Here is a 14,952-nt window from a genome sequence, read left to right on the forward strand (position 1 = left end):
AAAAATTGATTTATATGGCACTATGAATGGTTGGGACGCTTACAGAATATATATGTGCTTCGCAGATCCTTGCCTGTGACAGGCTATGCAGACCTGGTCCAGGGGTTGATAGGGAAGGGGTTTCATGTTAAATAAAGGATTGCAGTTCTGCTGCCCTGAGTGTAGACACTTGCAAGGTGAGCAGGGTTGAGCCAGCTCTGGGGAATTAATCAATTCCCTCACTACCCTTTAATAAGGATATGCTGTGGAAAATTGAGCACTGAGTTTGCCAGTGAGAGTTAGGCTGTTTAGAGAGGCTGGGGGCTTACGTCAGATCATGTCCTCATCCTCTCTGGTACTTGACTGAGAGGAGCTGGCCTTTAGATCTTTCTTTAGACTTGGTTGCAGCAAGCCAGGCCTTATGCCATCAATTTAGCTGAGGAAACCCCTGTTTTGTGTTTGGCCTTCAAAGGGACAGGACACTCTTTACATTTACTTTTCTGTAAACACCACAAGGCTGTGCACACTTCACCTAGCCAGGCAGAGTCTTACTCTGCTCTGAAAGTATGTCTACACTTGGAGCTGGGGTGGGGGTCTTTCCCAGCTTGAGGAGACATACTTGTGCTAGCTCTGATCAAGCTAAGCTAGCATGCTAAAAATCGCATGGCTGCCGGCAGCGCAAGTGTTGGGATGGGCTAGCTGCCCTAAGTACTTACCCATCCAAGACAATAGGCATGTACTGAGGGGTGGCTGCCTGTCGTGCTGCAGCAGCTATGCTCTATTTTTAGCGCAATAGCTCTGATCAAGCTAGCGCAAGTATGTCTCCCCAAGCTCCAAGTGCAGACTTATTCTAACTGACCTATCAAATTGCCCCCAAAAGACTGCCCTTTAAAGGCACAAGTCAGGATTGCACCATACACAACACTAAATCGCACAGGGCGAGGACTCAATAGCTTGAATAATCAGTTAAATAAGTTAAAGTCTAAAATGCAGCTACTTGGGTCTTGTCTACATGGGAGAGTTTTGCCATAATATAGTTATACTAGTATAAACCCCTGTGTGTGGACACTCTTATTCCAGTATAGGAATGACTTTTTGCTGGTTAGCTTAATCCCTTTCTAAGCGACACAAAGAAAAACTAAAAAAAGGTGCTCTTATGCTAGAATAAGACTGTCCATGTGGTGGTGGTGGTGGTGGTGGTGTTATGTCCATGTAACTATATTGGTTTAAGTTCAGACCTTAGGTTACACAGAAAAATTGTTCCTACACAGAACACGTTTTAGAATATTCAAATTTTATTATGACAGTAGATAGATATGCTGTTTAAGGTCTCCCAATGTTGTTCCTATGACTTCACAAAGAACACTTACGCTGGGATTCTGTCAGTCTTCTGGTAGTCTGGACTAGAGTGTCCACACAGGGTTTTGCACTGGTTTCATTAAATCTGTTTAAAATCACTCCTATGACTTGTCTACACTACAGATGCTACAGCAACAAAGCTATGGTGCTGCAGCTGTGCCACTGTAGCACCATAGTGTAGACACTTGCTACAGTGATAGGAGGGTTTTTTTCCTGTCATTCAAATTTATTTGAGCATAAGCTTTCGTGAGCTACAGCTCACTTCATTGGATGCCACAAGTACTCCTTTTCTTTTTCCTGTCATTGTGATTAATTCACACCCTCAAGAGGTGGTAGCTAAGTTATTGGAAGAATTCTTCTGTTAAGCTACCAGTGTCTATGCCAGGGCTTAGGTTGGTTTAACTATGTCTGTCGGGGGTGGATTTTTCCCAACCCTGAGTGACGTAGCTGGGTTGACCTAAGTTTTAGGTGTAGACCAGGCCTTAGTATACTTTTGAGTGTAAACCAGGCTCAGGAAAAAAGGTGGTGGTCTGTTTGATTGGAGGGTTTTTTGTTTGTTTGTTTTGTTTTGGGTTTGGTTTTGTTTTACTTACCTCAGGGTAACTAACCCCATTTGAAACACCAATTAGCAGCTAAGGCTAAACTAGATGCAGTGTAACACATTTACAATCATGTTAGCTAATGTAGCAGTCAGCCTGAGGAAAAAACTAGTATGTGATCCTAGTTAAAAGCTGGTTTCAGAGTAGCAGCCGTGTTAATCACATTCGCAAAAAGAAAAGAAGGACTTGTGGCACCTTAGAGACTAACAAATTTATTTGAGCATAAGCTTTCGTGAGCTACAGCTCACTTCATCCGATGAATGCATCGGAATGCATCCGATGAAGTGAGCTGTAGCTCACGAAAGCTTATGCTCAAATAAATCTGTTAGTCTCTAAGATGCCACAAGTACTCCTTTTCTTTTTAGTTAAAAGCTGTATCTTAGTGCACATAGGCTCAAGGGGGCTTAATGATGGTTGCACACGCCAGCTTAATTCTGGCATTTCCTAACTTGAGTGCTTAATTTTGCAACCCAAATCACTCAGGGTTTGTCTTCACTACAGAGTTAACGGAAGCTAGCTAGTCCCCCCCATTACTGCCCTGCCTGTAGCTCACTTGTTGAAGCTCGGAGAAGCTGCTATGTGCAACACAAGGAGAGGTTTTGTAAAAGTCCAGTGTGGCATTTTGGCGTTGGTTTTTTAAGTGACATGCATAAAGCCCCTACCGTCTGGCCAACTGTAATGGGCCCCTGACGCATTTATTGCTGCATTGGACTGGCTGACATGGGAGTTGTACAGTACCTGTTTTCCTGGAAACAGCTTTCAAACCACACTTCCCCTGAGGCTGTTTGCAGGTGTAGAGGCCAAGGCAGCCATCACAATCTGAGGGTTTCTGGCAGGTCTTAGATTGAATCCCGGGACAGGAATACTGGAAGGAGAAAAAGAAAGAGGCTGTCACACCAACACACTCCCTCTGCAACCAACTCCCAGCCCAGGTGATCCCCACATCCTCAAACTATACCAAACTTTAATTCAGGTTTCTAGTGGTTACACTAGTAAGTGCACTGAATTCCCCACACTTGAGGGGAGGGTTATCTCCAAACATAAACATTTACTTTCTGCATAGGCCTGAGCCATGAAAGTGTGGATCCTGATCCAAATTTCATTTCCTCCTTCTACCCCCAGTATTTGGCGCTGAGGGTTTGGTTTGGCTTGCTCTAGCACTGAGGAACAGACATGACATCGGGCTCTAGGGTCAAATTCCAAAGTTCCCTTCACTCCAAAGTTTGGGGTTTCCACAGTTGGAGGTTTAGTTAAGACCCATCTCTGCACTTCAGGTTAATATTTAAACATTTTGAGGTGGAACTGAGCCCCTGATTCCTCCCTTCTCCCCCTTGGTGGTGCTCACTTTTTTCTTAAACTCTCTAATGTTGCAGGGTGAGGATTTCAGAGTCCTCAAAACATGGATTGATCTGGGCCAGGACTGTCTTTTTGGTAAAGTGTGCATAGTGCCTAGCGCTGTGGGGCCTCTCGGAGCTTCAGCAATGCAAATAATAATCCATCCAAATAAAGTTCTCCTCATCTCTTGGCATAGCTGCAAATCAATAATAGGGACTAATAAGGCTAGCGCCACATGGGCTTCATAAAAAACCAGTTCCTTCCTGTTTTTAATTTAGCAAATTATATAACAACCTATCTTGTGTAAGCGGTTTAGCTACTACCACATTTAATTACTTGCCCCGGGGCTGAAACATGACAGCAGCTTCTCTTAAAGCTAACTACTTTCCTGGCAGAGGCAAAAGGGTTGATTTTTCACAGGCACAAAGGGCAGGTAGGCACCTAATATCGACCCCAAAGCCACTAAAGGGAGCTTCTGTTTAAACCTGTCTGGCTACTGTGCCATTACTAATTGTGGCTGGCTTCTAAACTGAGCTGCGCAAAGCCATTCAGTTCATTATTTAGTTTTATCCGTGTCAGTGAGTCAATCTCCAGGATTGCACTTGTGGTGGGCCATTGTCTCCAGCACTTGCAAATTGACAGCAGTAGGATGTTTGGAAATTAGATGAGCTCAGAAGATCCACTTAATCTCTCCCAGGCAGCTGGAGGGATCTTTAATGAATCTAGGAGAAAATAAGCCAAGTTGCAAAGATGACTGTGCAATAATGTGATAAGTATTTGTTGCCTGTTCTGGGCTCCTCACTTTATTTTTCTTAAATGGTCTGGATGTACAATCTACATTAGCTAGACCTTGGGTCTATTTAAGAGACAGAAAATGGTAGATTACAAGGATCTAGAAAGGTCTGGGGGCTTCAATTCCCATTTTTATAAACAAAAAAAAATTCTAAAAGCCATAACTCAAATGAGACTGAAGGAAGGACCATGGTGCTAGATCCCTGCTCTCTCCAGGTGGTGTAGCTCTCTTCCATCAATACTGTGGCTCCCACTGCACCTCGCTATCTAGTACAGCCACATACCTTGTGCTATGGTGTTGTTTATTGTGATAAAACAGTGTGCCTATAGAGAGGAGTTATCATTCTCTCTCTCTCTCTCTCTAATCTCATCCATTTGAAATTTGCTGGAATGAACCTGCAAGAAGAAACCACCCATTTCTCTATAGAGTTGAGCTCCGATGTAGAGAGCTAGGAGGAAGAAGTCTGAGTAGGCCTGGATTAACTGCAAATACTACATGTGGACACCCAGTGCAAGGACATGGACAATGAGCTGGTTTGATTAGATAAGAAACAGTCCCTTCCAGGAAGGAGGACATGCAATTGTGGGAGACGTTGTTGATCAGCTCTCTCCTGGGCACCTGCCATTGAAAGGGGGAAAAGCAAAGGGTACAGACAGGGGACTCTGGCTTGTACAGTTACCTCTGCCATCCTTTAGTTTTTGCAATTACAACCCATTGCAGCTGGGTTTGTGCAGTCATTACCTAGGCAAGGTTCAAGGAGATCCTTTCTTATCGTATTTCTTGGTTTATCCGTTTCTTCGTTCTCTTAAACAGTATCCTGTTTAAATGCAACTCGAATTTGACTTTGACTGTTAATACTGAATAGGATAAGTTTGAGCTATTGACAGACAGCAGAGGCTGTGTGTCATTGATGCCTCCTCCTCGTCATGTTGGGAATTAGCTTGAGGCCAATGCCCACGTCCGTGGTGTGCACACTGGCACTCTGTCTCTGCTTCTGACTATGGCTCCTCTCTCAGTTCCCAGAACCGCAGCATCCTCTCTTCAACTCAGTCCCCCAGTTAGGTCGCCATCTGCTTTCCCCCCATTCTGGGGTGTGGGGGAGAAGAATATCTCTGTCCAACAGTCCTGCCACTTCCCCACTGGTGAGTGGGTGGGGGAACTAGTCACTGCCCTGTCCAAGGTGCTTACAGTTCACTCAGCCATCTAGGCACACAGTCCTTCCTCCCTTGGCTCTCAGCAGCAACTGCCCCTACCCTGAAACTCTCTTTTATATGGACCTTCTGGGCCCTGATTTGGCTGTTTCCCACATAGCCTCCCCAGGGCTCTGTTAACCCCTTCTCTGCCAGTGTGGGATGGTGGCCCCATCACACTATGTCATAGGGGCTAAGGAGGAGCTGTCTTTCCAGCCTTATGATGAGGCACTGATGGAGGTCAATGCTGGTATAAAGCAAGCCCTGTCGCTATAGATTGGCCAAGGCTGGATGACCCACATTACACAGATACCAAAGTTTAAAGTGGCCTGGGTGAAGCTGAGTGGCAGATGTGAGACCACTGTGGTGAGATGTGATTCAAGTCAGGTATTCAATGAGTCCCTAGTAGCACCACGATTGGAGATGGAGCTCAGCCCACATGGGCTACAGCCCCTATAAGCTACCTGCTCTGTCAAGATGCTATTTTTAAACTTAGATGCTTAAAGTTGATATTTAGTTGCCCAGGTCCAGGCACTTGTGTTTTGAAACTATGTTGGTGAATGGTATCGCAACGGTGCCATAATTAGCATTATGAGGTGAGGTGATTTTTTTTTAACCAATAGTAAATTTGCCAAATAATGTTTTATTCAGGAACCCAAAACTGTTCATTAATTTGGGGGCAAAGTCAGTGAATAGTTTCAACTGAAAAAAAAATTCCAAAATGTTGAAAGTTTCCTTCTGACATTTTTCAAAATGAACTGTGTCAACATGTCATTTAGGAAATGTTGTTTTGAAGCAACATTCAAAATGTTTCATTTGACCTGAAGAAAATTTGTGTTTTTGTTTTGTTTTGGCAAGGGAACACTGGGGGGGGGGAACCTCCGTTTTGGTTTAAAACAACCTGAATATTTTGGGGGGGGATTTTTTTGGTTCAGCCACCGAACCGAAAAATCAAATTATTCACTCTGTTTTAATCATAACGCACTTGTTTAGATGGGAACCACTGGCCTGGGAATGAGATTTCTGTACACTTCTTCTTGCATTTCCAGCTTAGAACTGGGCATGTCTGTTTATGCTGAACTCTAAGAAGAGACAAGCTCTGCTGTGTCAGTGCTCTGCACCCATCCCTGGCTAACCTACGAAGCGGGGTTAAAGGTTCCTGACTGGCAAAGACAGGCCATCTCACACTACTATCTGAGCTATGGCTGCTGTTTAGTATTAAAGATAATCTCCCCATCTCCCTAGAAATATTGAAAAAAAGCTGTAATTTGAATATGAGCTAGTGAATGACAGACCCAGATCTTCAGTGAGACCACTTTAAGCCCTGCAGACAGATTAACTAGACTGGATCACAAAACTGTATGCGCGCATACCACACAGACTAGGAGAACCACTTGATGGCTTTAGTTGATTGTTAGGCAGGCACAGAGACCCCCAAGAACTCTTTCGCTCCGACTCTCCCATACAAACCCTCAGTATGCCGGCTCCTTCAGGATGGGATGGCAGGGGGGACAACCACCAGCCATCCTATCCTGTTGTGTCCCCAGACCTTAATCATTGGTTTTTATTTCAGCCTCTGATGAGATGAACCAGGGCTACCTCCCCACTACCCCAGAGGCAGTTGTTAGACAAGGACAGGTTCTGAGGTGGAAGCAAGACACAGGCTGGGGACAGTGGTGCGGTGTTATACTGACAGTGTCAGTATTGAATTTCCCATGGTCTTCCAAGTGGTTGCTGGATGCTGGGCTCTTGCTCTTGGGGGGCTGCAGCTTGCTAGTGGCCTTCTGCTTACTGCTTTCTCGCTGGGGCTTGCTCAGCAGTTTGCTGTGGGACCTGGCTCCAACTCCAGCTTCTCCTGCCTTCTTCTGCACTCTGGCAGCAGGCTGACACCTCACTGAGCCTTCTGGCACTTTCTCTCCTCCATTTAATGGCTGAGGTGCTTTTCTCACTTTCTCAGCCCCCACCTGCTTCTCTGGAGCTACCAACCCTTTCTCATCCCCATCCTGAACCAGGAACGAGAGCTGCACCAAGAGGACAGCAATGGTGGTCACTGCATAAACCTTCATCCTTGGGTTCTGGCTTCCTCTCAGCTACTGTGTGTTCCTGTGCCCAGCCCAAGTGCTTGTAGGGAGGATCAGAGCTGCCTCTTGCTCAGTGTGGGTGACTGAACCCTTTTATAAAACAGAGATCTCCCTCCACCCCACCCCTCTTTCTGGGTGTCAATGACACTGAAATTCTAGCTTTCGTCTTATACCTGCAAACCTGGCTGCTACTGCTGGGAAACTCCCTCTCCCGCAAACTCTCTCATAGCCCTCCCACTAGTAACACTCCCTCCCTCTTTCCAAGGGTATCGGTATGTGTCTAGCGTACTCTTTCCCAGTTGTGATCATGGCATATTTTGGCTAAACTATTTGCAGGCAGGATTGAGATAAATAAATGGATCTGCTGGCAAACTGTGCACATCAGGTGTGGGGAGGTGCATGAGAGGAAGGGGTTAATTTGGTCTCAAAGGCATCTTTTACAACCATACATTTTTAAATACCTTAGATGACTGATTTTGAACTTTCACCACTAGGATGTTGGGGTGGGAGGGTGTTTCTTTCACTGCTTCCAATGGAAAGACCCTTGGTACCCCCACTTTTTAGTTAGGCTGAGGTTGACCCCTGGAAACACAAAGGTGGTGGGTTTCAGAGTAGCAGCCGTGTTAGTCTGTATTCGCAAAAAGAAAAGGAGTACTTGTGGCACCTTAGAGACTAACGAATTTATGAGAGCATAAGCTTTCGTGAGCTACAGCTCACTTCATCGGAGGCATTTGGTGGAAAAAACAGAGGAGAGATTTATATACACACACACACACACACAGAGAACATGAAACAATGGGTTTATCATACACACTGTAAGGAGAGTGATCACTTAAGATAAGCCATCAGCAGCAGCAGCGGGGGGGGGGGGGGGGGGGGGGGGGGGAAGGAGGAAAACCTTTCATGGTGACAAGCAAGGTAGGCTAATTCCAGCAGTTAACAAGAATATCAGAGGAACAGTGGGGGGTGGGGTGGGAGGGAGAAATACCATGGGGAAATAGTTTTACTTTGTGTAATGACTCATCCATTCCCAGTCTCTATTCAAGCCTAAGTTAATTGTATCCAGTTTGCAAATTAATTCCAATTCAGCAGTCTCTCGTTGGAGTCTGTTTTTGAAGCTTTTTTGTTGAAGTATAGCCACTCTTAGGTCTGTGATCGAGTGACCAGAGAGATTGAAGTGTTCTCCAACTGGTTTTTGAATGTTATAATTCTTGACGTCTGATTTGTGTCCATTCATTCTTTTGCGTAGAGACTGTCCAGTTTGGCCAATGTACATGGCAGAGTCATGTTCTCTGTGTGTGTGTATATAAATCTCTCCTCTGTTTTTTCCACCAAATGCCTCCGATGAAGTGAGCTGTAGCTCACGAAAGCTTATGCTCTAATAAATTTGTTAGTCTCTAAGGTGCCACAAGTACTCCTTTTCTTTTTACAAAGGTGGTGGGAAAATGTATTAGCTTGATGGGAGCTGGTGTACACAAGTAGGGACTCGCACCCCCAGCTTGTAGTGTAGACATATCCTTAGTGAAAAATGAATATTCCTGAGACTGTATAACAGGCAGAGAAGATTCCTGCTTTGTTTCCAGTGGTGCAAAGCACAACTTCCAGTGCTTACAGGTGAGAGAAAAGCTAATCATCCACCTTAGGTGGCCTTGCTGCTGAATTTAGCCAATGAATTACTAACACCACCTGCTGAGTTTGAAGAGGAGGAAGGTTGGGCCACTGTAATACTGGAGGGCTAATGCTACACACACACACACACACCCCCCAACTGCTCTCTATCCATAAGGGTACTAGTGAAGGAAGTTTAATTGCACAGACAACCACCAATCCACTGAACTCTGAAGCTGAAAACTGAACAACCCCAACAACCAATGCTTAAAGTTGCAAGGTTGGGGGTTATAGACCCAGTGGAGAAAAAATCGAGCTGGATCACTGAGGGACACACACACTTTAAGCATTGTCTTACCACAGCTGCTGCTCCCAGCTTATGTGAAACCTGCCACTTTTTTAAGACCACTTTAAGCACTGCCAGCAAGTTCAGGCTGAAACAGTAATAGGGTGTTTTGCTAACCATATACTTTCATCTAACTTGTAAAACCCCATGAGCGTCTTACGAGCATTTGGAACTGCAAGCACATGGACTTGCATAGTGGCTCTTGTGAGGTGAGCTAGGAACTGGGTTAAAATCATCACCTTCAATGTCACTTGTGACCTGATCATTGTTTGAGTGGTGGTACCTAACCCCAGGTCCTCTGCGGTATTTAGGCTCCTGTGACACAGAAGCCCAGTTGTAGTTCACTGCTCTGTCTCAGCAACTCTTGTCAGGCCTGACAACCTCATACACCTCTCACACCAGTTATATTTATATAAAAGGTGACGTAATATATCATTTGAAATCTACTAACACACTGGTCATTAATGTCACTGTGAAATGTTTATAACAACACTGTAGGTGAGATTATAGATCCTTTCTGATATTATGTCTTGGAGACTGAACAGACAAAGGAGATAAAACAGATCTTTTTTCCAAATGAAGGGAACAGAATATGGTGGCAGATGTCCCATCCAGGAGAAGGGGTCTGACTTGCTGCCTCCGGGTCAGCCAGTGGCTAACCCTCCTGCAGCTTTATATGTGGGGGGGATGTGATCCTGAGAGCACCCCCAATGCCAGATGGAATAAACTTTCTTTTCATAGGTTTGTTTGCTCAGTGGTCAGAGGATTAGCAACTTGCCAGAAGCCAAAGGACGGTATCTAATTGGTATTAATTGTGAATTTTGTTACTGCCTCAGTAATAAAAAGCTGGATGCCAGAAACGCCACAGGTAGAAGAACGGTCTTGTGGTTAAACACTGGGCTGGGAGCTGGTAAATCTTGGTTCGGTTCCCAGCTGTGCTACAGACTCACTGAGATCTCAGGAAATTCACTTAATCTCTGTGCCTCACATTCCCCATTTGTAATACAAGAATAGAACTTTCCCACCTCAGCGAGGAGATGTGAGGTTATATTCATTTGTGTTTTGGAAACACTTGGACATTGCAGAGGGGCGATAGAAGTATCTAGATATTTAAGTCCCAGCATACAATGCTCCACTTTGATCACTGGGACATATCCTAGAACTGTGTGCCAGTGGGTTGCTGTTCGGCCAGCTCATATATAATAAGCATATTGTCTCAGATATCCATCGTTTTGCTGAAGTGGTAGCTGAGCAGGGCTGTTGAAAGGAAGTTGGCATCTACTCTATGAAGATGGGAGAAAGAAATACAAGCTTTTTCAGGAAGGTGCAACCCAAGCTGTTTAGGCACCCTGTTGTTTTTTTTTTTTTTTTTTTTGCTTTCTGGGAGGTGCAGTACCAGATATTGGCTGTGTGGCATTGGAGGATTGACAGTGGGGGGTGGAAATCTGAAGTAATGTTGCACTTCAGGTGTGGTTGGAATGGGGAGGTAACATCTGCTAGAGCTCCGGAGCATAAACTCTAATTCATCTCCCACATCTTCACCTCTGGCCAGCTCCTAGCCTTGACCTGTTCCAGGTTCACGCTGACAGTACTGATCTCCTGGGAGACGGGCTCGTATGAACAGAGGGAGAGGCAGGCAGAGAGCAGGCCCATCCGGACGCAGGTATCTGTGTCGTGCCCAGCAAGTAGCCCAGCGATTATCCCTGCCATTAAACTGGGAAAAGAAAGAAAAGGCAGCTTCGGACATTGGGGAATGGTTTTGATTCTGCAGACCTTGCCGTCCCAAAGAGACACTAAAGTGTCTCTAGTCACAAAACAAAGCTAAAAGCCAAGGGTCCGTACAGCAAATCAACCTACAAGCAACAGAAACTGGAGGAGAGGAGGATCTAACAAGGGGTTTGAGTATCCCTAAGGAAGACTGAAAGTCCCCTCTCTTGTCTTGTCCCAACCTCAGGATGCTGGGTCACAGACATTATCCTTTTAATGGAGAAAGTCATGTCCTGGAGATGTCCCTTCCCAGGTTCCTGACAAGACTTTAAAACAGTGAGTGTTCCCTCATTTTATTCTATCCCAGCATGCTTTGGAAATAGAGTTGCCAACCATCCAGGACTGTCCTGGAGTCTCCAGGAATTAAAGATTAACCTTTAATTAAAGATTATGTCATGTGATGAAATCTCCAGGAATATGTCCAACCAAAATTGGCAGCTCTGTTTGGTAGACTAGTGTGCTGCATGGCTACTCAGTGCGGATGTGACCAGTAGAGCTCAGAATATGTAGCACAGGTGCTGGAACTGGGGGTGCTACTGCATCTCCTGGCTTCAAGTGGTTTTCATCATACACAGGGTTTACAGTTTGGTTCAGTGGCTCTCAGCACCCCCACTATACAAATTGTTCCAGCACTCCTGATATGTAGCTCACTATTGAGCCTCAGTGCCAGAATTTAAGAAGCTCCCAGTATCATTGGGATGTAAAAAAGGAGACAGAACTTCCTTTAGAGACTCTAAGTAATGTTTCTTACCATAACAGAGGAGTTAACAGGAGAAATTCCTTCCTCTGTCATGCATACAACCGGGCTACTCCCAGTCTCCTGGGGCAGAGTGCACTGCCTCTGAGATGTTTGTGAAATTGTTTTTAATTTTCTGAGACAAGGTGGGTAAGGTAATATCTTTTATTGAACCAACCTCCGTTTGTGAGAGAGACCAGCTTTGGAGCTACACACAGCTCTTCTTCACATCTGGGAAAGGTACTCCCAGCATCACAGCTAAGTCCTCGGTGGAACAGACTGCTTAGTATAAGGAGTTACCACATGTTGCAAGAGACCATTCAAGATCTTTTCCCCTCTAGGCGTTTAACAATGGGGGTGGGGAATAGTTAGGATAAAGGTAGGGAATTGTTGGAGTTGGAAGATGGGAGCATGAGCTTCTCAGCTGCCTGACTTGCTGGTGGCTGGTTCTATTGACTTCTGCTGCATGTGGGGCATTCTGTGTGATGTATTCAAGTTCTATCACGGGGACCTGGGTATATGGATAGAAGCCTCTTTCTAGCATTTGTACACATCTAAAGAAGTAAGACAGAGGAAACAGTAGTGAAGACGAGGAAAAAGGAAAGACGAGGAAAAGAGAAGGTGATGGTGATCATAAGAGGAGAAAAGGGATGGTGATGTGAAGGAGATGGAGAGTGAGGAAGATTAATGGGAAGTCCTAGGAGAATGGAGGCGATGTTTAAAAAAAGCAGAGAGATAGTGCTAATTTCAGGGGAGGGGCTTAGGGCTCTAAAACAGAGCTCCCATGTTGGCAGGGGGAGGGAGTCCTCTTCAGAAAAAGTAGTCTTGTCAACTTTCAGCCAGCAGTTCATCTAAGGTCTCTGCAGGCCTCATCTGCCTAGTAAAGGTTACAGCAGCTGCAGGTGGCATTGAAGTGCTAGGGCCTCCTCGGGTCCTGGGAGCTGCACTTAGCTACCCTTGCCCTGTAGCTATGGGCCAGCAGAGATTTACACTCAGTATCAACATGGCCTTCCACTCTGGAGAGCTGCTACTGCCAAGAGCTTCCAGGTGCTTCTCACTACATCCTAGGGGTGGGAAGGAAAAACTTCCATTTCTTACTTAGACCAATTACCTCAGTTTCTGCTTAACAAAAGGCACAGAACATTGTGGTTTGTGATGACCTTTCAATCTCTCAACAGCTCCTGAGACTTGGAATAAATATTTGAGGGGGATTATTCCTTAGCAGTGCTGTGTACGTGCACGCACTGTTATGTTGTTACAGCAACCAGGGTGCAGGGAGCAAACAGTTTCCGCAGACTGACAACGGACCCCGCCATCTGGGCAGGGATTCCAAGAGAACCTTAAGATACAAATGAGCTACATGCTCCTCTTGAGCCAGTGCCCCTACTTACCCCATTCCCTCCAGTGGTTCCTGCTGGGAGAGACTGAGACTGGAGTAGCTCTAAGCACCTTCCCCAAGCCAGAGCTTTGGCACCATTAACTACAGCACAGTGAACCTTGCTGGATCCCAGCACAGCCATTTGGAAGGTGAAACTAACTGAGACATGAATGGCTACTTCTGGTTAGATTCCATTGTTCAATCCCTTGAAACTGCTCACGGCCACCCTGTATGCTGTGAGTGTATGCAGCTTTGGTTTCTCAGCACATGTAGCCTGTGTGAGCACTGGTCTTAAAGGTCTGGTAAAGAGTCTGTTCTTGCATCCAGCACTGTACGGAAAAGAGGATTTCTGTAGAGTGAAGGAGCAGCCATTAGATAGCAGGAGAAGGAAATTACCATAGAAACTGAAAGATTCTAAGAAATGCCAAATGGACTCAAAGAAACTGAGCTTCATGAGAGCAGATCAATTTAAATTTAATAGGACTACAGTAATATAGATACTAATGGGCCTGAACTTTCAGGATCCTCTAGGAAGAAAAAGTTTAGTAGTCATCTGACATATCCTGGACAATGGCTGGCAGGGGAGCAGCTTAAAGCAAATAGGAAGCTTAGGTAAATTTTAAAAGAGAACAAATGATAAGATATTAGGCCACGTATAACAATTATTCTGGAGGAGGCTAGGTCATTGTTCAATGTATCGTGCCCAGTTGTGATCACTCTACCTTCAAGATGTGGCTGAGATTGAAAAACTCTAGAGAAATGCAGTGCTGAGGGATAGAGATATGGCATGATTTACATATGAAGAGTGATTGGAAACACTGTGATTATTTAGTCTGGAAAGGAGAAAGTAGAGGAGTGTTGACTGAGGTACTCAGAATTACTAAGGTTTCCATTAAACTAATCAGTCCCTTTTTATGCTGTCCTCTAGCATGAGAAAGGGGGAGGCTAATCACTCCTTTCAATTAGTGGCAAATAAATGTGGAAAAATCTGCCTCATACAGACTTCCCAGACAGTTCACAGTAAAATATCAGTCATTGCAGCTTATGAAAAAAGGTCTGGATAATTATGATTGTATCACATGTAGTTATACAAGACAAGGAGGATAATATAGATGTCAGTTGATCACTATGGGGTCAGTATGTAATGCCTGTCCCCTCTGATCCCAGTGTACAGCATTGCATCAATGATTAGGTAAGGTATGGTGAGAACTCAAAGCATAAGGTACCAGCCACTCCCACAGGCAGAAAACTGGACCTGATGAACTGAATTTATATGGCAACTCCTGCCTTTAAGGCACTTCTTGGCTCTGCTGGGTGCCACTTTTAGCAAACCTTACAACGAAGGTTAAGTCTCACTTCCACTGGAGAGAAACAGATTCAGCTTTGTCTTAAGGTAGTTTACTTTATTTTGACTACTGCTGTAGTACTTCAATAGCTGCTAACTTCAAGAAGTTTGGCAGCCCAGCCCAGAGTAATTCAGAACTTGTGGCTGTACTGCTGGGACCTAAGATGCTGTAGCATATGTTCAAGACGGTTCTGGGAAAAGGAGGATGAGTGGCCAGATGGACTTCAATAGATATTAAGCTGTTATGGGCAAATTCTTAGTACGCATTGTGGGGAATGATGTCCCTTACTCCTTATCGGGTGGATTTAGTGTTTAATTCCCAAGTAGCAGAGTGAAATCTGTCTTCATGGTAGTGTTAAAAATTCCAGATTGGAATTCAGCTGCAGAAAATAAATGAATCCCATAACTGCATCTTTTCTCTGGGTAATTAGTAATA

At 44.9% G+C, this 14,952-nt stretch overlaps 1 protein-coding gene across 1 annotated transcript in view; it reads right to left on the reverse strand.

Moving 5' to 3' along the window:
• Positions 1–9,449: 9,449 nt before the first annotated feature.
• LOC119843500 (pseudouridine-metabolizing bifunctional protein C1861.05-like) overlaps positions 9,450–14,952 on the reverse strand; it is a 43,671-nt gene continuing 38,168 nt past the window's right edge. The window contains exon 19 of the mRNA XM_038372845.2: positions 9,450–11,004. Coding sequence (XP_038228773.2) covers positions 10,809–11,004 — 196 coding nt within the window. The 3' untranslated portion in view covers positions 9,450–10,808. The remainder of the gene's footprint in view (positions 11,005–14,952) is intronic.

This window comes from Dermochelys coriacea, chromosome 1, assembly GCF_009764565.3.
Source record: "Dermochelys coriacea isolate rDerCor1 chromosome 1, rDerCor1.pri.v4, whole genome shotgun sequence".
NCBI classification, from domain to species: Eukaryota; Metazoa; Chordata; order Testudines; family Dermochelyidae; genus Dermochelys; species Dermochelys coriacea.